Source organism: Balaenoptera musculus, chromosome 7 (genome assembly GCF_009873245.2).
Source record: "Balaenoptera musculus isolate JJ_BM4_2016_0621 chromosome 7, mBalMus1.pri.v3, whole genome shotgun sequence".
Classification (NCBI taxonomy): Eukaryota; Metazoa; Chordata; class Mammalia; order Artiodactyla; family Balaenopteridae; genus Balaenoptera; species Balaenoptera musculus.
In genome coordinates, this window is record NC_045791.1 from 14,627,785 (window position 1) to 14,652,994 (window position 25,210).

Here is a 25,210-nt window from a genome sequence, read left to right on the forward strand (position 1 = left end):
TTAAAATGGAAGGACCTTAAAAAGCTTAATAAATCCTGTATTTTGAAGCTTGGGGATATATTGCAAATATTAGAAAACAGAATATGGTCCACAAAGGACAAGATACAAGGATTAACTTCAACATTTAAGCTGAGTAAAAATATGACAGTTTAAGTCCGAATTTCACTCTGAACATAGATAGGGAAGATACTAAAACACTAAGACTCAGTTTCCTTATCTTTAATAATGGTAAAACACTGTCTTGTTTTCCTCAAAGTGTTTTGTAAGCATTAAATGGCATAATGTATTTGAAAATACTTTGTGAAATATAGTAAGCAATATAAGATTATTATTAGATTTACTGAACAATAGAAACTGTAGGTATTACTCTTTTGTTTGAAGTCACTTTTACTTATACCGAGCATATTTCCTTATAGTTCAAAATGGAAAACTATATAAAAGATTTTGGCCAGTTGTGCAGAAATTAAATTGCACGATATCTATGGATCAAGATATTATACCATGTAGTTGGAGCTGTTATATCAAGGGGACTTCCATTTTCTAGATGGTCAAACATACCAAAGGTTCATAAGAAAATTAAAAAGTGCAATCAACAGATCCTTTGGAGTAATTATCAGAGTGTTGTTAGTTACTAAGGCAAGAGAGCCTAGAAATAAACCCATGCACCTATAGTCAATTAATCTTCAACAAAGTAGGCAAGAATATACAGTTGAGAAAAGACAGTCTTTTCAACATGTGGTGTTGGGAAAGCTGGACAGCTACATGTAAAACAATGAAATTAGAATATTCCCTCATACCATATACAAAAATAAACCTGAAATTGTTTAAAGATCTAAATGTAAGACATGACACCATAAAACTCCTGGAAGAGAACATAAGCAAAACACGCTTTGACATAAATCATACCAATATTTTCTTAGATCAGTCTCTCAAGGCAAAAGAAATAAAAGCAAAAATAAACAAATGGGACTTAATCAAGCTTAAAAGCTTCTCCACAGCAAAGGCAACCTTTAACAAAATGAAAGGACAACCTACTGAATGAGAGAAAATATTTGCAAACAATGCGACCGACAAGGGGTTCATCTACAAACAGCTCATACAACTCAACATCAAAACAAAAACCAAAACTAAACAACCCAATCAAAAAATGGGCAAAAGACCTAACTAGACATTTTTCCAAAGAAGACATACAGATGGCTAACAGGCCACATGAAAACATGCTCAACATCACTAATTATTAGAGAAATTCAAATCAAAACCATAATGAGGTATCACCACACACCAATCAGAATGGTCATCATCAAAAAATCTACAAACAATAAATGCTGGAGAGTGTGTGAAGAAAAGAGAACCCTTGTACACTGTTGGTGGGAATGTAAATTGGTGCAGCCACTATGGAAAATAGTATACAGGTTCCTTAAAAAACTAAAAATAGAACTACCATATCATCCAGCAATCCCACTCCTGGGCATATATCCAACGAAAACCATAATTCCAAAAGATACACACACCCCAATTTTCATAACAGCACTATTTACAATAGCCAAGGCATGGAAGCCACCCAAGTGCCCATCAGCAGTTGATTGGCTTAAGAAGGTGTGGTTTGTATATATGATGCAATATTACTCAGCCATAAAAAAGAATGAAATATTGCCATTTGCAGCAACGTGGATGGACCTAGAAAATATTATGCTTAGTGAAGTAAGTTAGACAAAGACAAACCCTATGTTATATCACTTATATTTGGAATCTAAAAAAAAATACAAATCAATCTATATATGAAACAGAAATAGACTCACAGACATAGAAAACAAACTTATGATTACTAAAGGGGAGAGAGAGGGAGGGACAAATTAGAAGTATGGGATTAACAGATAGAAACTACCATACATAAAATAGATGAGCAACCTGGAATTACTGTATAGCACAGGGAATTATACCCAATATCTTACAATAACTTATAATGATACATAATTGGCAAAAAACTTGAGTTGCTATGCCATATACCTGAAACTAACACAATATTGTAAATCAATTATACTTCAATAAAAAAAAGGAAAAGAAAAAATATAGTTTAAAATAAGGCACATTTTTCAAACTTATGATTAATAAGTGATTGTAGATTTTTCAAAGCAAACTCAATTCCTTACTCATGCTTGCAATACCCAGGAAAAAAATACAATTTCTTTCATTTGCTCTGCTTCACCTGCTTTCAATGTCAGAACACAAAATGTTATAATCTATTATCAGCCAATAATTTTAACACATTTCTCTGTCTAGTTGGGTGTGTTGTTCTTTCTTTTTTGGTGCAGAATACAGGCATGTCTATTTCAATATCAATTATAAAAGAACATGGATTATGATGGTAAGCATTGCCTGTATAAGGAACAAGCCAGAGACTTGCAGAAGCAACGGGGAGATTTTTCACAAAGTGTTCGCCAGAAATTACTAGATTTTTTCAACAAATAAAGGCAAGAAAATATTACTTATTTGATGAAGTAGGAAAAGATATATGGCTGTAGGGATGACCACAAGGAATGTACTGTAAACCAAATCATCCATCATATAATAAATGGGTATCACAACTCGTGTATGTATTGGCCATGCAGAATTGGTGAGCTCCCATTCATTTCCCTCCTCTTTGTTTTTCTCTGAGTGTCTGCCTCATCCTTTTTTTGACATGGTTTTGCCTTACTCTGTCTGTCTCAGAAATCCCTGGGGACATATAAAGAACAGTGTTTCAAGGTTGAGAATAGGGACACACAATTTTGTTGAAAGTTGTATGAAAAGAACAATTCCATGTGTTTTAAGCAGTGAAAAGGCCACAGCAATATGAAATGTGTCCACTTCCTAACACAGGCAGCAAAATCAAATTAAGACTAAACTTTTCTTAGAAGTTAAGGTCTTTGAGGGTAGAGTTCACATCTGTTTTAATACCTTGAACACTCAATGTCTCTGTGTGGATGAAGAGAACATGATATAAGCAAATAATGAAATAAAGAAAAAAGGCTGAGCAAAACACACAAAATTCAATAGACCTTTAAAATGACAAAACAAGCCACTTCTTTATGACATAACAAAACATCATCTATGTCAAAAACTGAATTAAAGTGAAGAGATTTGTTCAGAGTACATGTTTGGTCAGGTTCACAAAATGCTATTTAAATTCATGAAAAGAGCTGGATTTACCTTCAGAAGAGATACGTTTTGACTTTGTTACCAATATGCTGAGTTACCCTGGCAATTATATGCTCTTTTTATCTTCATTTATTGTTTTCATTATAGAATAATGTGTTGTAAATAGTTAAGATCACGTTCAGTACATTTTTAAAAGCCTTTTCCTTACCACGAAAACTTTGGCTAGATAAACAGAAGGAACATATTTACCAGTGAGAGAACTTTCCATGAGTGATCTATTGAATGGCAGAATGTTTTTTTTCCTACACGACAGAATTTCAAAACTGCTATACTACAGCTGGGTATCTGTGTCTATTGGGTTGTGGAAGGAGAGGACAGAGAAAATTGCTTGTTGTCATCTTGGTTCTTTGCTCTTTTTAGGCTTAGAATAGATCAACTTCAGCTGCATAAGTGCTAGATAAGAGCTAGACTCAGGGAGAGCTGTGCTACAATTTTATTTTAGATATAGTAAACTAAAAAAGAGTGTGAAAAGAAGGGTGGCAAACAGAATGAAAGGCCAGATAAGGAAAAAGAAACTTATGTTGCAGAGAGCTGCATCACAGTACATTCTTAAGGAAAATAAATCGTCAGCGCTTTTGATTTTGTTCTTTAGGAGAGAACTCATTTCACAATAGAACATGAGTTTGACATGAGTAGAGTGAAACAATATTTGTCTTGTCTTAATCTGAAATTTATAAAAATGTATAGTCAGCGATGACTTAGTTATAACATAAGTACATCTAAAAGCTAATGAAATTTATCCTGTTTCAAGCAATATATATCAATACATGCAGATACATACATCGGTCAAGGGCTTCTTGGCCAATTCCTTCTATTTCTCATTTTATTATCCATAGACTTCCCTCTCATGGAAGGATTGTCCTACATGCAGATTGGTGGAATAAGTTTTCTCATATATATACTACATCATATAAGAAATAACATTCTTTTTTTTCTGTCAGAGAACAGTTTCTTGTTCACATCCCCATCTTCTTCCATTAGGAATATTATAATATAACCTGCAAATTTCTGATCCCTGATTTGTTTACATACAATTTTTGGCTGAATTAATTTCCACGGAGTTACAACTAGGGAAGCGTTTGATATGGACAAGTTTATTTATGCCTCTAACCAGACCCCGTGGTCTACCTGATAATACATAGAAAATTAGGCTTATCAAACAAATTCTCAAGTTGTGTTATTCTCCATCACCTGTGTTCATATACTTACATTCATAGATCTTTCCCATGTTAAACTTTTTAGAAAATATTGCCTATATTAATGACCTGAACCTAATAGTGATGTGAGAGTGTTATCATGAAAAGGGTTCAGATGATACGTTGGTAAAACCAAAATGAGTTGAGCCCAGGCCCAGTGGCTTTAGACAAGTGCCTAAGTTTGCTTTGGTGTGGAAGATGATAATAATAGTGTCTACCTAGTAGAGTTATGGTAAATATTAAATAAAATAATATATATATAAATTGCTTAGCAAAGTGTCCAGTTTGTAGTTTGTTAAATATTATTAACCCAATGTTCTGGTCAATGCTATGGGACTTGACTATCTCATCTTCCATTCCTCTCAAGGAAGCTGAGCTCCCAAACCTGGCCATCCCTAGGCAACTCTGCAGTGATAAGTCCTGAGCTTTTATATTATAAAAATCAAGTTTTTCTTATTTGGCTCAGTCCAAAGGACGAAAAATTCAGTTGCAGTAAAAGTGTTCTACTTTTCACAGTGGGTGGGTCTTTCAGTTAACTTAGAATGAATGAATATGTATGTATTTCTGTTTTTTTCTGTGTAATTGATTTCTTTCTACACATAGTCACATGTGATTATGCATCTGAGTGTAATTTGTGTGTCTCTGTATGTGTAAATTCTTTCTTTTGCTTCCACACATATATACTTCTTCTGGAACCACTAAAACAAGAGAATGTTACCCTCGTATATCTTTCTGATTTATAGAACTTATGACATAGATATTAGGTCTTTTTTTTTTGAGGCGTTATTTTTTTTCAATAAGTTTTCTTTATATTCAAGAAGCTGCTCAGACAATAAATTTAATGTTTTTTCTTGATCAAAATTTGATCTCAAATTTGGGAGGGTATTTTGTGTTAATAAAACTGCATCTTTTTTCATCTTTACCCTACTGCTCTTCTCACTTCTCTTCTTTTCCTCCTTCGATTTTTAGTAGAATAGCCTTCCACATATCAGGGTCAATTTCTGTCTGCTAAAGGCATTCTTCCTTTTCTGGAAGGAAATTCAATTCTATTCTGCTCTTTGATTTCTCTTGAATAGAAGCTAGAGATTGTTCCTTAGCATGATATAAAAACTGCATAAAACTATCATTAGAGCAATGAAAAAAAACAGAACTCAGTTCTTTAAATCAAGTTATTTATATTGATATAGGAAGCCAAAGAATGAAGAGCTTATCGGAACACAGGTTGAAATGTTAAACAGCATGGATATTAATGAGCCAACTACAAAACCCCAAAATGGACTGTTAGTATTATCCACACAAAATTAACCTCGGGATAAACATCTTAGACAGCACATAAAATTATCAGAAGAGAACCAACAGAAAAGGGCCTCAGGGATGTCTTGTAGATAGAAATTGTGCAATAAAATGGAAGTTCCAATCTCCTAATCATCCCTACCATCGAAGTCTTACTACATGAATTCTTATTTGTTGGCCAGTTTCCATTTGGGATAATTTCTAACAGAGTGGTTGAGGAGGTCGAAAGAGAAAGGGGTTTGTTGATCTTTATTTTCAGTTGCTGGGGATGGCTGTGTAATCACTGAGCTAGAAATCACTTCCTCCACCCCCTGGCCTTTGAGACATTGACACCTAAATCACTCACAGTCAAAAGACAGTTTAGCACATTGTATAAACAGATCGAGAACAGGAGACTCTACCTCATTCTTTATGTGAATATAATTGTTATGTAAATCTTTTATGCAAAAGATCTGCTTTAGATATTATAATGGAAAATATTCTACATGCTGGCTTAAGGAATATGGGTATATTCCAAAAGAAACAGACGTAAGTATGTGTATATTAAAATAAGAAGCTGATGGCAATCTTCACAACAATCTCATATTTCTTCATTTTCCATTTTGTGTGGGTGTGTGTGCTGCACGGCTTGTGGGATCTTAGTGCCCCAACCATGGGTTGAACCCCGGGGCCAAGGCAGTGAAAGTGCCGAGTTCTAACCACTAGACCCCCAGAGAACTCCCTTCATTTTCTAAAGTAGAACACAATTCAGCATGAGAATGTTGTGAGTGTAATATTGAGGCATACAATACATAGGATGTATATCATGGATTGCAATGGATTTATAATATAGGGATGGATACTAATTATATACAAACTTTGAACCTTCATTTTATCGTAGACAGGGCATCATTCACCTTCAATAATACACGGTGGTTATACAATACATTTTTCCTAACTAGAATCCTTTAGCTGGATTCCAAATGTCAATTTATCAACTGAAAAATGCGGCTATATAAACACAGGTAATTTTAATCTTAGCTTACATTATTGTGTCAGTTAAACAGAAATAATAATAACTATAGTGCTAACTATGAATAAGTAACATAATGTCACTGATGCACTCCTTCAACTTGGGGCTTTGTTGAATCCAACAACCAAAGGAGAAAACACCATGTTTAGTATCCTTAGTTTAACCTTTCAAAGACATGTCAAATTAGTAACATAGTTAATGTTTTCTTCTATCATAGGTTTCAGAAAAAAATAAATAATTAAAAGAGAAGAAAAGAATGATCTGATATAGTTATACCCTTACATTTATGACTTAATATGTGACCATCCAAACCAAAAACAAAAAAAACCCAAAAAACCAGAATAAATTAGGAAGCATTTCTTATGAAAAGCACTCAGAAGCATATCTTTAAATATAGAATATACTTGTATGTTTCAAATAGGTAATCAATTGACATTATTCATATGAAACCATATCACATCATTCATGTCATTCGTAGGAAACCATTAATATCTGAGACTTGTATTAAGAGAGGAAAAGAGCTAAAATGGTATAAATATGTAAGTCATAGAAGTGACTTTATATATTTTTATGCTAGTATGTGTACATAAATCTATCAATTTAAAAGAATAGTCAAGAGATTATTCTGTCTTACACATTACATACACATTTTTGTAAATTTAGAATTTTTTTCCCTGTGACATTTTCTTAATACATCAACTTTGAGTGTGTACAGTTTTAAACAGTACTAAGAAATTAATACTGACATTAAGAGGCATTATCTATAGACTGTGAAAGAACAAGCTCTAATCTGTTCAAGAATAATATAAAAAGCAATGATCACCTTCTCCCCTTCCATTACCAAGATTAAATGCCACTGTCTTTTCTCTTCTTAATCATTTCCTGGGTATTACAGTGTGAGTACATTTTACATTCACTTAAATGAGCAACATGAACAAGAATGAGAAAAGTCAGAAACTTAAAATTTAAAGTTTGACCCTCCTTACATGGCAAAGCAGTAATGACTCATTGAGACAAGTACTAGCTATCTCTCTTGTCCATTTACATCTAGCAAATGTGTTATCTTTGTAAAAAACTGAGAGTGAAATGGGTATGTATTTGGCATGAACAAGTGGATAATCAAATAATGTTATAGAAATTTTGGAATATGTGTGTCTTTACTCTTGGGAAACAAAACAAACTTACTTCTAACAATGTGATCTGCTCAAAAGTCTATGAATCCACATAGTAAGTGAAGAGAGTAAAGACTTCCCATAAAGTGAACCCTCTGATTAGAATTTGGAATTTTATGAAATAGCTGTACAGCAAAGTGAATCAGCTATACGTATGCATATAACCCCTCTCTTTTGGATTTCCTTCCCATTTAAGTCACCACAGAGCATTGAGTAGAATTCCCTGTGCTATACAGTAGGTTCTCATTAGTTACCTATTTTATACATAGTAGTGTATATATGTCAATCCCAGTCCTACAATTCGTCCTTTATAATCTTTATTTTACACCAAAGCATTAACACGGTACAGGTGGAAAATGTTACATTCTAGAGATTATCACAAACTGTTAAGTGGGAAGAACGAAAGGTTATACGAATTTGGTTTTAGAGAAGTCCCTATTGATTCTGGACAGCATTTTTGATAATCTTCCAATAATAATTATCATGCAATGGGATATGTAAGTAGAGTACTGTGTAATAGCAAGAGCAGAGCTTTTTGATCTGAAAAATAAATTGAAAAAACCTTTGAGTTCAAACACTAATTTTGTCCTGCCCATGATCTTGGAGTTAATATACATGCCATATTTTAGTCATAGTTTCCTTGTGTTAAACTGAGGACAGTGATATTTACCTCACTTGGTCGCTGTAAGAATTAAAGATGGCATTTATACATCCTTAGCATGATGCCCCTTGTACAATAAACACTCAATAAACGGTAGCTATTATTAAATCCTATTATTTTAAGAAGATAATCTCAATAATCAAATGCAAAAGAGAAACAGTAAAAAGATAGCATGAAAACCAATCATTATTTAGCTTTATCCAGAAAGATTGTAAGAGAAATGAGAAACTCACCTCATGTTTTTCTAAGAAAGCTAAACTGCAGAAAAATTGACTCATCCTAAAGGCTGATTTAACACATTATAAACTCTCAAATAATTTACTTCTCTTTTTCTCTACTTTGATTTAACTCATTCCTGATGACTAACTCAGGGTTGATTGATTTCTTTGTTTATTCATTCATGTAGTCCTTCATTCATATATTCACTCATTCATACATTCATTTATTCATTCATTCTATGAATATTTTATGAACATAAACAATGCTCCAAGCACTGTGTTAAGGTAAAACAATACAAAAAGGGTTGTTATCAGCAATGAGTTTATAGTTTAAAAGAAGAGACAGCAAAGCAAATATTGTATGTAATCTGGTGTGGTTTCATGTTATAACAGAGGTGTGTATAGAATTATGTAAAAGTACATCTCGAAGTCTTAATAGAAACTAAAGGTACTGGGAGACTGTGGAAAAAGACACAGAGAAATGATTGAGAAGCTGGTATTTCATTTTTAAAACAGTTCTAAAAAATATCTAGAGCACTAAATGTCTCTTTAGAGGGTGGGTGGAGCCAGATGAAGATGGAGAGATATGTGGGAAACAGATGAAGATTTTTGTATGCTGTGTTAGGAAATGTGAACTTTTAATCAATTGGAGAATAATAATGAGAGGATTTTCCCCAGGAGAGCCACATTTTCAGATATGGATCTCACAAGGTTCACTCTAGCAGCAGAGTGGAAAAGAAACTGAAGGAGAGAGGATATAGCAATACATTATAGAAAAGGAAGTGTAGGTAGAGAGCAGGGTGACAGATTAGAATTGACTCGTCCAGTTATGCTCTATGCCTGGTGTGGGACTTGAAGAAGGGTGTGGGCTCTTGGAGGACCCCATTGGTTCAAAGGTCAAGACAAGACACTATGGTCCCAAGAATCTAATGTTATTCAACATTTTAAATAATATCCATATTGTTTTTTGAAAGGAAAATGTGTGTATGAAAAAAGTAGTGATGTTAACTTGACTGCTGGAGATGAGTAGCTGGATAATTTCGCTCACTATGAACGTACCAATTATACCCTGCTTTTTAACAGAATAACTATACAAAAAGAGCTGGAAAACAGCTTACTTCCATTAAGATGACCAAGTCCTAGGACTCTGATATGAATAACATTGACTAAATGATGAAAATATCTAGATAAAAATGAATAATGCTCTCCAGTTAAAATGGCTCAGTGGGAAACTGTAGTAAACTGTAGTAATAACCATATTCATCTGATTTCTGGCCATTGTCAATCTCTTCACTCAACACAAATTTGTGGAGCAACTCTGCAAAAACTAGTTGCTGTGAGGAAGACATAAATAAACAAGGCATTGTTTAATACATGGAATATATTACTATATTAAAATAAAGATTTTTTAACATTTCTATTTTCTTAAGATACTGAAATATTCATAAGTCATTCTATAAATTGTTTCTCTAAATACTCACTTCTAGACCATGGATTTTTCCTTCAGAAACATTGGTGCAAAATCTAGTGGGAGTCAGAAATTTCCTAAATAGTATATAAAAACACCCTCACCAAATTACGGTAATGTGGGAAAAGTAACAATATGATCAATATGATTCAAGATATATGGAAAGACTTTGAACAGAAGGCTGTCACTGTAGGAGGAGGCATAGATTTGAGATTGTTATAGGATATAGATGGGCTGATGAAGAGGGTGAAAGAAAGCTTCAGGAAGATAAGACTTGATGGATGATCAAGAACTCATTAGGATTTCAAGGAAGATGAATTCAGCGAGATGGGACTAAGTCATAAGGGCATGATAAAGGATGCTGCATTCTGGAAATTAATGTAATGTGTTGAACAGTCACTGCCTCTCTGCGTTAGACCTTTGCCAAAGGTGGCATGGATAAGTTGAACATGAAAGAGTATAAAATGGGAAGACATGATGATTCCTTGGTACTGAATGAAACTCCTCAGCTTGATATGCTTGTCTTCAGGAACACAGTGAACAGAGAAAAAACCTTTCATCTCTAATAACAGTATATCTGTTTAGATTGTTTCCTATCAGGCTCTAGGCCTTTAGATTTATATTAATTTATCAAGTAAACATCTATAACTGTAGGCTCTCTCTCAAGTAATCTTCAGTCTTGCACTATTAAAAGAATTACAGATTAGTTAGTAAGTTTTCATAAGGTTCCTCTATGTGTGCTAGGTATTGTGGAGATAACACAAATCTAAAAACATGATTACAGATTTCAAGATGCCATTTCAGCCATTAGCACAGCTTCTTGCACATAAAAGCAACATGGTAAATTTGTATTGTACTAAGTTACATATATAGGAGTAGAAAATAAGAATAACATAAGAAACAATAATTCAAGGAGATACATGCTGAAATGGATATAGATGGATATAGTATATATACTATAGACTAGATGCATATAGAATAGGTATGAATGTGAATATAGACTACTGGGTTCTTAAATACTTAATATAACATTAAGGAGAAAGACTGGAGAAAGACAATTAGGCATCTAGAAGGACAATAGGAGTAAAAAAAAGAAAAAGGGGTCATGACCCCACAGAGGCTAATGTAAGTTGAGGCCACTGAGAAACATTTGTAGTGGCAATGCTTCTTAGATTTTCTATTACAGTAAAATATTTGGTTGCCATTGATTCACTTGTACTTTCAATATCATGAAATTAGGTTTGAGTTTCAGAAAATATGGCCACAGAGAGGTCCTCAAAGGACCATTTCTTCTGAGGTTCCATAATGAAAATTTAGCAGAAAGATGATTCCTAATAGCCAGAGGCTACTTTCTTCAAGGCCAATCTTCCTTCAACTCCTCAGATAGCTGCAGCCAGTCTCCAACTTATGCATTCACTATAGAATTTCCTGGACGCAAACACATCTCTATAGATGAAGAAGTGACTCACAGCCTGTCAGGTACTATATGAACTGCACAGAATAGCAATAAAGTAGTGACACCAAAATCACTAAATCATCTCTTAGCCTCATTTAAATATTAGTTACTTTATTTACTATTCTTCACCGTCAAATTGTCCATTTAGGGAAAAAAAGACAATTATTATTATTTTCTTTTTTCGAGTGTGGAGTCCACTTATAACTGAACACAGTACTTAACCTTAAGAAAAAAAATGCCCTTAAATTATAAACCTTCTAAAAAACAGTTAAAAGACACTTTACACTTAAGCCATTCTGACCTATATGGGTTTCCAAGCATAAATATTTTAGGAATGATCACGTAGCTTAAAGCAATTGATCATTTTATAAATATAAAATCAAAAAAGAAAAAAATCCTCAGTTTGGCTTTGTAAGTCATATTCTGTGAAACTTCTGAGAATTTACCTCTAAAAATCAAGGAGTTTGGATAAATTAAATTAATATTTAGTATAATCAGCATATAAAAACAAATGAAAACTAATGAATTAGTACTCACTTCTATTCTTTTCAACAAAAAAAGTGGCAAATTAAACTCTATAGGCCTAACTATATTATTTTATCTGCTTTAGTAATGTCTATTAAATAACTTTATGGATGCTAAAATATATTATTAAATTTTTATATCGATACTTTTAAATATTAAAATGACTACTACTTCTAATAATAACTATGTTTATGGTTACAATTTATTAAACACCAACTGCAAATGTTTATGCTCTTCCAGACACTATGGTGACATGTTTATATATATTATTCCATGTTACTGTCTTCAATTTATTTATAAGGAAACTGAAGCTTCGAAAAATTAAGCAATGTACTGGTAACTCTTTGAGCTGAGATTTGAACCCAGGCCTACCTGACTCCTAAGCCAGTACCTTTACTCTACTCTCCTGCCTCTAAAAAACACTTGACTATTCCTTTCCAATAAGAGAGTTGAGTCTTGTGCAATTCCTTATATTCCTCTTATGAACTAAAAATCACCCAGACCAAAGCACAAATCTGATGGCAAGACAAGCCAATTGGATTCTCTGACTCAAGGCTACAGAGAGAATTTGAACTCTTGTCTACTTTTTCCCCCGAAGTCTGACACACTCTGGAGCCAGTGGCTATGTGAATGGGAAGAACTGTCTACAAATCCAACTGCCTATGTAAGTCATGCTTCAAGGAAGGATGCCTAGTAGGGTTCCTTTCCCTGAGAAGCCTCATTTCTCAGTGAATAAAAAGAACAATCCCTTTTCCCAAAAGGAGATATGACTGAGACAGAACATGAGGTTGAGAATTTTTTTTCAGTTTTTTCTCATTTTAGTGCCTATTTCCCCAGTAAATCACACATACAGTTCAAATAGGAATTGAATACTCACCCACAAAAATGAATGAAATAATGCCATGTGCAACAACACGGATGGACCTAAAGATTATCATACTAAATGAAGTAAGTCAGACAAAGAAAGACAAATATCATACCCTATCACTTATACATGGAATCTTAAAAAATGATAAAAATGAACTTATTTACAAAACAGAAATAGACTCACAGACATAGAAAACAAACTTATGGTTACCAAAGGGGAAATGGGGGAGGACGGATAAATTAGGAGTTTGGGATAAACATATATACACTATGTATAAAATATATATATATATATATATATATAATAGATTAACTGAATCACTTTGCTATACACCTGAAACATTGTAAATCAATTAAAATTTATTATACTTCAATTAAAATAAAAGCACTAAAGACAACTAAGTGAAAGAGAAGATACAGGAGAAGGAGTTAAGATAAGAAAAGAGCAAATAAGAACTTCCTCAGGAAGATACCAAGAAATTTCAGGGCCTCTGGCTATTAGGGACAAAGGAGAAAGGTCCTGGCATGAGAAACAAAGATAGCTCAAGGTATTAGAGTTAGGAATATACATTGGAGTGAGTGAAAATATTAAGTATTGTATTTTCTGTATTATTTGGCTTATTAAAATGAAATGACATATTGTTTCTATTTATCAAAAGATCTAAATCAATGCAATCTATATTAAAAAGAATGAATTATAATCACAATAATTATAAGACTCACATGTGCTAGGCATTTTATATGTTATTTCATTTAATCTAAAAAGCAGCCTTAAAACATAGGCTGGATTATAATGCTCATTTTATATTTGGAAAAGCTGAACCTTACAAGAGGTTAAGTAACTTGTTCAAGGACACACTGTTAGTAAATGACAAAACTGGAATTTGAAGCCAGGCAGCTGGATTCTGCAGACTGAATACTTACTGTCCACATTCAATAGTCAAAACAAGTAATGTTATTTTCTGTTCTACTCTTCCAAAAAGGCTCTGAACAATTGTAGACAATTTTAAGCACTGTCATAGCAATATGTTGGCTGGGTTCTTAATAAGGAAAATAACTAATAACTCTCAGGAATACAATTCTACATCAATATCAAGTTAGTCAACCAACAGATGTTAGAGGCCTCTGTGCCCAGTAGTATATAGTCACAATACAATCTCACAGAAAGTATGAATGAATTCAATTCCAAGTCAATTCCAAGTTGGAAAAATCTAAGAGTCAGGTTTTTCTGAGGACAGGAGTGGCCCCCGGCTGATCTTAAATCCAGGAAGGAAAACTGGTAAGAGTAATATAAATATAACGAACTGTTTCAACAATGGAAATAAATGTTCCCTCAATGCTGCATCAAGAACTAATAGAAAACATAAGGCTTACCTGTGAAAACATGGATGTACTTTAAAAACATCATGCTAAGTGAAAAAACCAGTCACAGAAGGGCAAACACTGCATGATTCCACTTACATGAGGCATCTAAAATAGTCAGATTCACAGAAGCAGAGAGGAGAATGGTGGTTGCCAGGGGCTGGAGGGAGGAGGGATGGGGAGTTGCTTTTCAATGGGTATGAAGTTTCAGTCATGCAAGATGAATAAGGTCTAGAGATCTGCTATACAGCACTGCGCCTGTAGTTAACAACACTGTATTGGATACCTAAAATTTTGTCCAGAGGGTAGATCTCATGTTAAGTGCTCTCACCACAATTTTAAAAAAATGGCTTTTACAAATCTAGTATAACTTTGATATGACAAATATATCACAAAGAAAGAAAGAAAGAAAACAAAGGGAGCATAAAGCTTGAGTAATTGCTAAGCAGACATCCATAAACCAAACTATATGTGTCATTATTCCCAGGAGTAACATTGAGTGCAATTTGGGATGCAAGAAGCACAATCAGTTACACACCCCTCCATATTATTTAGTGGTGGTGTCCTTGAGGAGCTCATACAACTGACAGCTGTCCCAGTTATCTACACATACAGGATTTCTTCTGTTGTTTTTTAATCTGAATACTGCCATGTGAGACATAAGAAAAATTCTAAAGTCTTTAGGTTCCTTTATTTCAAAAACAAATAAAATACTTACATTATTAACAGAAGAGCATACTGGTTTCGGTCCGTAAAATCTTTGGGAAAGGACAACTGTAAAGGAAGTTCTTTTAAAGAAAGAGCAAAATATTAAAGATGGAGAGTCATTTATATGTAAAACTATAAGGTGAAGAGAAAGTTTTTTTTTTTTTGAATAACATAGCATGCACAAAACTTTACCATAATCATCAATATGAAGCGTTTTAATTTCTGACTTTACTATCTTCTTCTTCAGGATAGCTTCCTTCAGCATAGAATTGCTTTCCAATATAAAATATTCTATAAGTCAAAAAGGATGGTGTAAATAATCTCTATGTGTTGATTAAGAAACAGTGTAACACAAATAATTATCCGTCATTACCATTTGACAGGCACTGTGCTAGTCACCGATTGCCCTCTCATAAATTCTCTTCTGGATTATTACAACAGTTTTCTAACTGAGCTTCTTTATTCCAGTGAAATTGTCTCCAGTTGCCCCTTATACTTGGAATTAGCATTTACGTTTTCAAAATGTAAATCTGATCATGTTAATGTTATGCTTAAGAATATGTTTTAAATAATACAAAATTATCTAGCACCCAGTGATTTAAAATTCACAATGCCTGAATTCTAATACAAAGTTACCAAGCATACAAAAAATCAGGAAAATATCACCCATGATGAGTACAAATTTTATTCAATAGAAAGAACCCAGAAATGACACAGATGCATATAATAGATAGACAATGACATTAAAACAGAGATTATAATTACATTCCATGTGTTCATTAAGTTTAAAAAAAGCCTGAGGATATTAAGGAGAAATATGAAAGACATTTTAAAAACAAACAAGTTAAAATTCTAAAAATAAGAACTGAAAAATTTGAGATACATGAAAACTATAAAATCTAAGATGAAAATATACTGGATAGGATTAATAACATATTAGATACTGCAGAAGAAAAGATTAATGAATTCAACAATATAGCAATAGAAAATATTAAAATGGTTTTTTTAATAAAAACCAAAAAAAAAAAAAGAGAGAAAACTGATAAAACATGAAGGGAAAGAAACATCAGGAACTGCTGGAATTTTGATTGATATATTAAATATATAGATTTATTGGGGATTTTTATATACTAAAAATAGTGAACTTTCTAGTCCATAAATATGTATGCATGTATATATCCATTTGAGTCTTTAATTTCTTCCAGAAATGTTTGCTTTCATTTTAGGAGACTGACACATTTCTATTAGATGTATTATTGGATAGTATATAGTATACTATAGTATATAGTACATAGTTTCAGATGTTACTTTAAGTAGTTATTTTTAACTATTTTTAAATTTTGCATTGCCTTATAGTATATAAAATAGTTGATTTTTGTATATTAACCTATACTTGTAATAACCCTGATAAATTCACTCATTGTTTCTAATAGTATTATGAGTGTGTGTGGATTCTATTTTTTTTGTTTGTTTATTTGGTTCTGTTTTGTTTATATCTTCTGCAAATAAAGGCAATTTTTTTTACCTATATTTCTTTTTCTTGCCTCATTTCACTAAGTCCTCTAATACAATGTTGCAAAGAGGTGGTGAGAGCAGACATTTTTACTTTTTCCCAGTTTTGGGGGAAATGCATTGTCTTCAACATTAAGTATGATGTCAGTTGTAGTATTTTTGTACATACCATTCATCAAGTTAAATCATTTTTTTTTCTTCTTGCCCAGTTATTATTACTACTTTATTATTGTTGTTTTTCATTTTTAATCAAATATTTTTTCTAAATCCTTTGAGTTGTTAAGTTTACAGTATAATATAGTAAGTTGCATTGATTAATTATTGAATATCATAGCAATCATGGATTCCTCAGGTAAACCCCACATAGTCATAATATATTACCCTTTTATAAATTGCAGATTCATATCTGAATCTGTCTCAATTCACTGGCTTTCTTTTCCTAGTTATGAGTCATATTTTCTAGCTTCTATATGTAGCCAGGAATGTTTTACTGGATTCTAACCACTGTGATGTTTACATTGTTGAGTTCTGGACAGCGTTCTGTCCTTTTATTAATTGTTGGACTTTGTTATAGCAGATGTTTAAGCTATTTGCAGGTCAGCTTAATTATTTGAAAGCTTTAAAAAATATTTTATTTAGTGTGAGTTTGAATGACCTTTGCTCTATGACTTGTTACGCTCTAACACTAAGGCATGACTCTTCTGGGATCTCTCCTAAACATTCCAGTGTTCTGACTGTTTGGAACTTTAATATATCCCAGCACTGTGTGAGCTCTGCCTTTTCCCAGGCTCAGAGTATCTTCCTACGTATGCTCAGCTAGGTATTTTCAGCAACAGATGCAAGATGATCCCTTGTAGCCCTATGCAGATTCCTGGTATCCTTTCTCTCTGTCTCTTCTTGTGCTCCAGTGTTGTCCAGCTTCCCAACATTCCAGAATCTTCAACCCTTCTGAACACCAATTTCTGTCTCAACTGTGACTCTGAGATACCCTTATACACTTATTTAATTGTTCCTCTTTACCCTAGAATCCAAAAAATAATTCCAGCCAGAGAGCCAGGACAATTACAACATTCACCTGACTTGTTTCCCTTCTTTCAGGGATCAGAGGCCTATCGTGACTCTTGTCCCATGCTTGAAAAGTGTTGTTTCATGTGTTTTATCCAGTTATTTTTGAAAACAAATTCTTTTATTTTCTGTTTCACTTTTCTTTTCTTTTTGCCAAGAGGCCATGTCTACTTTCAGGTACTCCATGGCCAGAATAAGAATATTATTTTAATTGTCAATGGTTTATCACTGATATTTTATTGTTAATTACAAACTCCTTAGGATGAAACAAAAGGCTTTTATGATCTGGCTCCAGCCTGCCCTATAGCCTATACCTTTGCTTTTATCTTAAATGTTTTGTTCCAGCCACACTGAACAACTTTTATCTTGCAAGTGTAAATAGTTTCATGCCTCATGATTGTGTATTCACATTCTTTCTTCCAGAAATGCTTTCCACTGACTTCCTCTTTTTTTGAACTGTGTCTACTTCTACCAGAGAAATTATCATATTCAATTATAACCATTAAATTTTCTGATTCTTGCTTTGGACTGTGAATTCTGTGTGATTTCAGGCACACCAAACCACCTCTCTAGTAAATAAGTGTCGTCCTCTATAATACAAATTTGGGAAATTAGATGTTCTCAGAGATTTCTTCTATCTCCCTGATACAAGAAATTTCAGATTATTTAAATAATAGCATATTTTCAAAGAATCTATCCCAAATATTCAATTATAAAATTTAAAATGTGAATACTTCAACTTTATACACTTTCATTAAGGATTCAGCATTTATAATGTAAGACTTGTCATAAAAATGCACTTAATTGTGGATAAAAGCATTCTTTTTGTATTTAGAAACCAATATCACCTGATATTTGTTAATTACATAGGCAGCAATTTTTAGAGACTAAAGCCCATTAAATTTTTACCTTTATACCTTACTAGAGAGCATCTTGTTGGATAAATATTTTTAAAAGTGAACAACAGTTTATTGTGTTACAGTGACTAGTTAACTAAATAAATGAATGAATAAATAGAGGTGGAGGCACCAATATGAGAGTAATATACTAATAATTTCTCATGGCTTCTCTTTATTATCAAAACTGAATGGGAAAAAATAAATTACATGAGATAAGAGGTACTTGAAATTTTTTTACTTCTAAATCAAAGGTATTCATTTGCTCATGGTAAAAAAAAAAATCAACCCATGGTCACAGAGAAATAAAATTATATTTAAGGAAAAAAAATACAGAAGAAAATAAAGCCATTTTCAAAAGCATACAGAATTTTTTTCATGATAAATTCGGAAAATATGTTTCAATGATAGTTTTTTGTGAAACATTATGAAGACAAGGTAGTATTAAGACATGATTTTAATTGTGGGATTGAGGAAGAAAAGAGGATTAAAATGAAAACAGAAAATTAGGAAGAAGGAAGAAAGGGAGAGATGAGAAAATATTAGAAAGGAAGTATAAGGAGGGATGAGAAGGAGATGCAAGGGAGAGAAAGGAAGAAAGGGAAGAGACTAAAAATGAATTAAAGTAAAGGAAATCATATATACACAATTAAGGAGAAAGAAAAAAATGAATATATAAAAAGAGGAAAAGGAAAGATAGCAATATGAGACAAAGGACTTTTGAAATACTAAGTAAAATTTTACATATATGTATCAACTCCTAGTCACTGAACATTTTTTTTTATTTTTTTATACAGCAGGTTCTTATTAGTCATATATTTTATACACATCAGTATATACATGTCAGTCTCAATTTCCCAATTCATCACACCACCACCCCCAACCCCCCGCCGCTTTCCCCCCTTGGTGTCCATACATTTTTTTCTCTACTTCTGTGTCTCAATTTCTGCTCTGCAAACCAGTTCATCTGTATAATTTTCTAGGTTCCACATATATGTGTTAATATAAGGTATTTGTTTTTCTCTTTCTGACTTGCTTCACTCTGTATGACAGTCTCTAGATGCATCCACGTCACTACTAATGACCCAATTTTGTTCCTTTTTATGGCTGAGTAATATTCCATTGTATATATGTACCACTTCTTCTTTATCTATTTGACTGTCGATGGGCATTTAGGTGGCTTCCATGACCTGGCTATTGTAAATAGTGCTGCAATGAACATTGGGGTGCATGTGTCTTTTTTGAATTATGGTTTTCTCTGGGTATATGCCCAGTAGTGGGATTGCTGGATCATATGGTAATTCTATTTTTAGTTTTTTAAGGAACCTCCATACTGTTCTCCATAGTGGCTGTATCAATTTACATTCCCACCAACAGTGCAAGAGGATTCCCTTTTCTCCACACCCTCTCCATCATTTGTTGTTTGTAGATTTTCTGATGATACCCATTCTAACCGGTGTGAGGTGATACCTCATTGTAGTTTTGATTTGCATTTCTCTAACAATTAGTGATGTTGAGCAGCTTTTCATGTGTCTGTTGGCCATCTGTATGTCTTCTTTGGAGAAATGTCTATTTAGATCTTCTGCCCATTTTTAGGCTGGGTTGATTGTTTCTTTAATACTGAGCTGCATGAGCTGTTTATATATTTTGGAGATTAATCCTTTCCCCACTGATTCTTTTGCAAATATTTTTTCCCATTCTGAGGGTTGTCTTTTCATCTTGTTTATGGTTCCCTTTGCTGTACAAAAGCTTTTAAGTTTCATTAGGTCCCATTTATTTATTTTTGTTTTTATATCCATTACTCTAGGAGATGGATCAAAAAAGATCTTGGGCCTTCCCTGGTTGTGCAGTGGTTGAGAGTCTGCCTGCCAATGCAGGGGACACGGGTTCGAACCCTGGTCTGGGAAGATCCCACATGCCACGGAGCAGCTAGGCCCGTGAGCCACAATTACTGAGCCTGTGCGTCTGGAGCCTGTGCTCCACAACAAGAGAGGCCACGATGGTGAGAGGCCCGCGCACCATGATGAAGAGTGGCCCCCACTTGCCGCAACTAGAGAGGGCCCTCGCACAGAAACGAAGACCCAACACAGCCATAAATAAATAAATTTAAAAAAAAAAAAAGATCTCGCTGTGATTTATGTCAATGAATGTTCTTCCTATGTTTTCCTCTAAGAGTTTTATAGTGTCTGGTCTTACATTTAGGTCTCTAATACATTTTGAGTTTACTTTTGTGTATGGTGTTAGGGACTGTTCTAATTTTATTCTTTTACATGTAGCTGTCCAGTTTTCCCAGCGCCACTTATTGAAGAGACTGTCTTTTCTCCATTGTATGTCGTTGCCTCCTTTGTCATAGATTAGTTGACCATAGGTGCGTGGGTTTACCTCTGGGCTTTCTATCCTGTTCCATTGATCTGTATTTCTGTTTTTGCACCAGTACCATATTGTCTTGATTACTGTAGCTTTGTAGTACAGTCTGAAGTCAGGGAGTCTGATTCCTCCAGCTCCGTTTTTTTCCCTCAAGACTGCTTTGGCTATTTGGGGTCTTTTGTGTCTCCATACAAATTTTAAGATTTTCTGTTTTTGTTCTGTAAAATATGCCATTGGTAATTTGATAGGGATTGCACTTAACCTGTAGATTGCTTTGCGTAGTATAGTCATTTCCACAATATTGATTCTCCCAATCCAAGAACATGGTATATCTCTCCATCTGTTGGTATCATCTTTAATTTCTTTCATCAGTGTCTTATAGTTTTCTGCTCACAGGTCTTTTGTCTCCCTAGGTAGGTTTATTCCTAGGTATTTTATTCTTTTTGTTGCAATGGTAAATGGGAGTGTTTCCTTAATTTCTCTTTCAGATTTTTCATCATTAGTGTATAGGAATGCAAGAGATTTCTGCGCATTAATTTTGTATCCTGCTACTTTACCAAATTCATTAATTACCTCTAGAAGTCTTCTGGTGGCATCTTTAGGATTCCCATGTATAGTATCATGCCATCTGCAAACAGTGACAGTTTTACTTCTTCTTTTCCAATTTGTATTCCTTTAATTTCTTTTTCTTCTCTGATTGCCGTGGCTAGGATTTCCAAAACTATGTTGAATATTAGTGGTGAGAGTGGACATCCTTGTCTTCTTCCTGATCTTAGAGGAAATGCATTCAGTTTTTCACCATTGAGAATGATGTTTGCTGTGGGTTCATCATATATGGCCTTTATTATGTTGAGGTAGGCTCCCTCTATGCCCACTTTCTGGAGAGTTTTTATCATAAATCGGTGTTGAATTTTGTCAAAAGCTTTTTCTGCATCTATTGAGATGATCATATGGTTTTTACTCCTTTTGTTAATTTGGTGTATCACATTGACTGATTTGCATATATTGAAGAATCCGTGCATCCCTGGGATAAATCCCACTTGAACATGGTGTATGATCCTTTTAATGTGCTGTTGGATTCTGTTTGCTAGTATTTTGTTGAGGATTTTTGCATCTATATTCATCAGTGATATTGGTCTGTAATTTTCTCTTTTTGTAGTGTCTTTGTTTGGTTTTGGTATCAGGGTGATGGTGGCCGCATAGAATGAGATTGTGACTGTTCCTTCCTCTGCAATTTTTTGGAAGAGTTTGAGAAGGATGGGTGTTAGGTCTTCTCTAAATGATTGATAGAATTCACCTGTGAAGCCATCTGGTCCTGGGCTTTGTTTGTTGGAAGATTTTTAATCACAGTTTCAATTTCATTACTTGTGATTGGTCTGTTCAAATTTTCTATTTCTTCCTGGTTCAGTCTTGGAAGGTTATACCTTTCTAAGAATTTGTCCATTTCTTCCAGGTTGTCCATTTTATTGGCATAGAGTTGCTTGTAGTAGTCTCTTAGGATGCTTTGCATTTCTGCGGTGTGTGTTGTAACTTCTCCTGTTTCATTTCTAATTTTACTGATTTGAGTCCTCTCCCTCTTTTTCTTGATGAGTCTGGCTAATGGCTTATCAATTTTGTTTATCTTCTCAAAGAACCAGCTTTTAGTTTTATTGATCTTTGCTATTGTTTTCTTTGTTTCTATTTCATTTATTTCTGCTCTGATCTTTATGATTTCTTTCCTTCTGCTAACTTTGGGTTTTGTTTGTTCTTCTTTCTCTAGTTCCTTTAGGTGTAACATTAGATTATTTATTTGAGATTTTTCTTGTTTCTTGAGGTTGCTTGTATAGCTATAAACTTCCCTCTTAGAACAGCTTTTGCTGCATCCCATAGGTTTTGGATCTTCGTGTTTTCACTGTCACTTGTCTCTAGGTATTTTTTGATTTCCTCTTTGATTTCTTCAGTGATCTCTTGGTTATTTAGTAACATATTGTTTAGCCTCCATGTGTTTGTTTTTTTATGGTTTTTTCCCTGTAATTCATTTCTAATCTCATAGTGTTGTGGTCAGAAAAGATGCTTGATATGATTTCAATTTTCTTAAATTTACTGAGGCTTGATTTGTGACCCAAGATATGATCTATCCTGGAGAATGTTCCGTGCACACTTGAGAAGAAAGTATAATCTGCTGTTTTTGGATGGAATGTCCTATAAATATCAATTAAATCTATCTGGTCTATTGTGTCATTTAAAGCTTGTGTTGCCTTATTAATTTTCTGTTTGGATGATCTGTCCATTGGTGAAAGCGGGGTGTTAAAGTCCCCTACTATGATTGTGTTGCTGTCGATTTCCCCTTTTATGGCTGTTAGTATTTGCCTTATGTATTGAGGTGCTCCTATGTTGGGTGCATAAATATTTACAATTGTTATACCTTCCTCTTGGATCGATCCCTTGATCATTATATAGTGTCCTTCTTTGTCTCTTGTAATCGTCTTTATTTTAAAGTCTATTTTGTCTGATACGAGAATTGCTACTCCAGCTTTCTTTTGATTTCCATTTGCATGGAATATCTTTTTCCATCCCCTCAATTTCAGTCTGTATGTGTCTCTAGGTCTGAAGTGGGTCATTTGTAGACAGCATATATATGGGTCTTGTTTTTGTATCCATTCAGCTAGTCTGTGTCATTTGGTTGGATCATTTAATCTATTCACGTTTAAGGTAATTATCGATACATATGTTCCTATTACCATTCTCTTAATTGTTTTGGGTTTGTTTTTGTAGGTCCTTTTCTTCTCTTGTGTTTCCCACTTAGAGAAGTTCCTTTAGCATTTGTTGTAGAGCTGGTTTGGTGGTGCTGAATTCTCTTAGCTTTTGCTTGTCTGTAAAGCTTTTGATTTCTCCATCGAATCTGAATGAGGTCCTTGCTGGGTAGAGTAATCTTGGTTGTAGGTTCTTCCCTTTCCTCACTTTAAGTAAATCATGCCACTCCCTTCTGGCTTGTAGAGTTTCTGCTGAGAAATCAGCTGTTAACCTTATGGGAGTTCCCTTGTATGTTATTTGTCGTTTTTTCCTTGCTGCTTTCAATAATTTTTGTCTTTAATTTTTGCCAATTTGATTACAATGTGTCTCAGTGTGTTTCTCCTTGGGTTCATCCTGTATGGGACTCCCTGCGCTTCCTGGACTTGGGTGGCTATTTCCTTTCCCATATTACGGAACTTTTCCACTATAATCTCTTCAAATATTTTCTTGGGTCCTTTCTCTCTCTCTTCTCCTTCTGGGACCCCTATAACACGAACATTGTTGCGTTTAATGTTGTCCCAGGGGTCTCTTAGGCTGTCTTCATTTCTTTTCATTCTTTTTTCTTTATTCTGTTCCACAGCAGTGAATTCCCCCATTCTGTCTTCCAGGTCACTTATCCGTTCTTCTGCCTCAATTATTCTGCTATTGATTCCTTCTAGTGTATTTTTCATTTCAGTTATTGTATTGTTCATCTCTGTTTGTTTGTTCTTTAATTCTTCTAGGTCTTTGTTAGACATTTCTTGCATCTTCTCAATCTTTGCCTCCATTCTTTTTCCGAAGTCCTGGATCATCTTCACTACCATTATTCTGAATTCTCTTTCTGGAAGATTGCCTATCTCCATTTCATTTAGTTGTTTTTCTGGGGTTTTATCTTGTTCCTTCATCTGGTACACAGCCCTCTGCCTTTTCATCTTTTCTATCTTTCTGTGATGTGGTTTTTGTTCCACAGGCTGCAGTATTCTAGTTCTTCTTGATTCTTCTGTCTGCCCTCTGGTGGATGAGGCCATCTATGAGGCTTGTGCAAGTTTCCTGATGGGAGGGACTGGTGGTGGGTAGAGCTGGCTGTTGCTCTGAGGGGCAGAGCTCAGTAAAACTTTAATCTGCTTGTCTGCTGATGGGTGGGGCTGGGTTCCCTCCCTGTTCGTTGTTTGGCCTGAGGCGACGCAACACTGGAGCCTTGCAGGGCTGTTTGGTGGAGCTAATGGTGGGCTCTGGGAGGGCTCATGCCAAGGAGTACTTCCCAGAACTGCTGCTGCCAGTGTCCTTGTCCTCACAGTGAGGCACAGCCACCCCCTGCCTCTGCAGGAGACCCTCCAACACTAGCAGGTTGGTGTGGTTCAGTCTCCTATGGGGTCACTGCTCCTTCCCCTGGGTCCCAATGCACACACTACTTTGTGTGTGCCCTCCAAGAGTGGAGTCTCTGTTTCCCCCAGTCCTGTCAAAGTCCTGCATCAAATCCCAC

General features: G+C 34.3%; 1 protein-coding gene across 1 annotated transcript in view; it reads right to left on the reverse strand.

Moving 5' to 3' along the window:
- The window catches only part of DPP10 (dipeptidyl peptidase like 10), a 674,557-nt gene that overhangs the window by 24,193 nt on the left and 625,154 nt on the right, over window positions 1-25,210 (reverse strand). Inside the window, 2 exon segments of the mRNA XM_036858000.1 lie at window positions 15,147-15,216; window positions 15,329-15,427. Coding sequence (XP_036713895.1) covers window positions 15,147-15,216; window positions 15,329-15,427 — 169 coding nt within the window.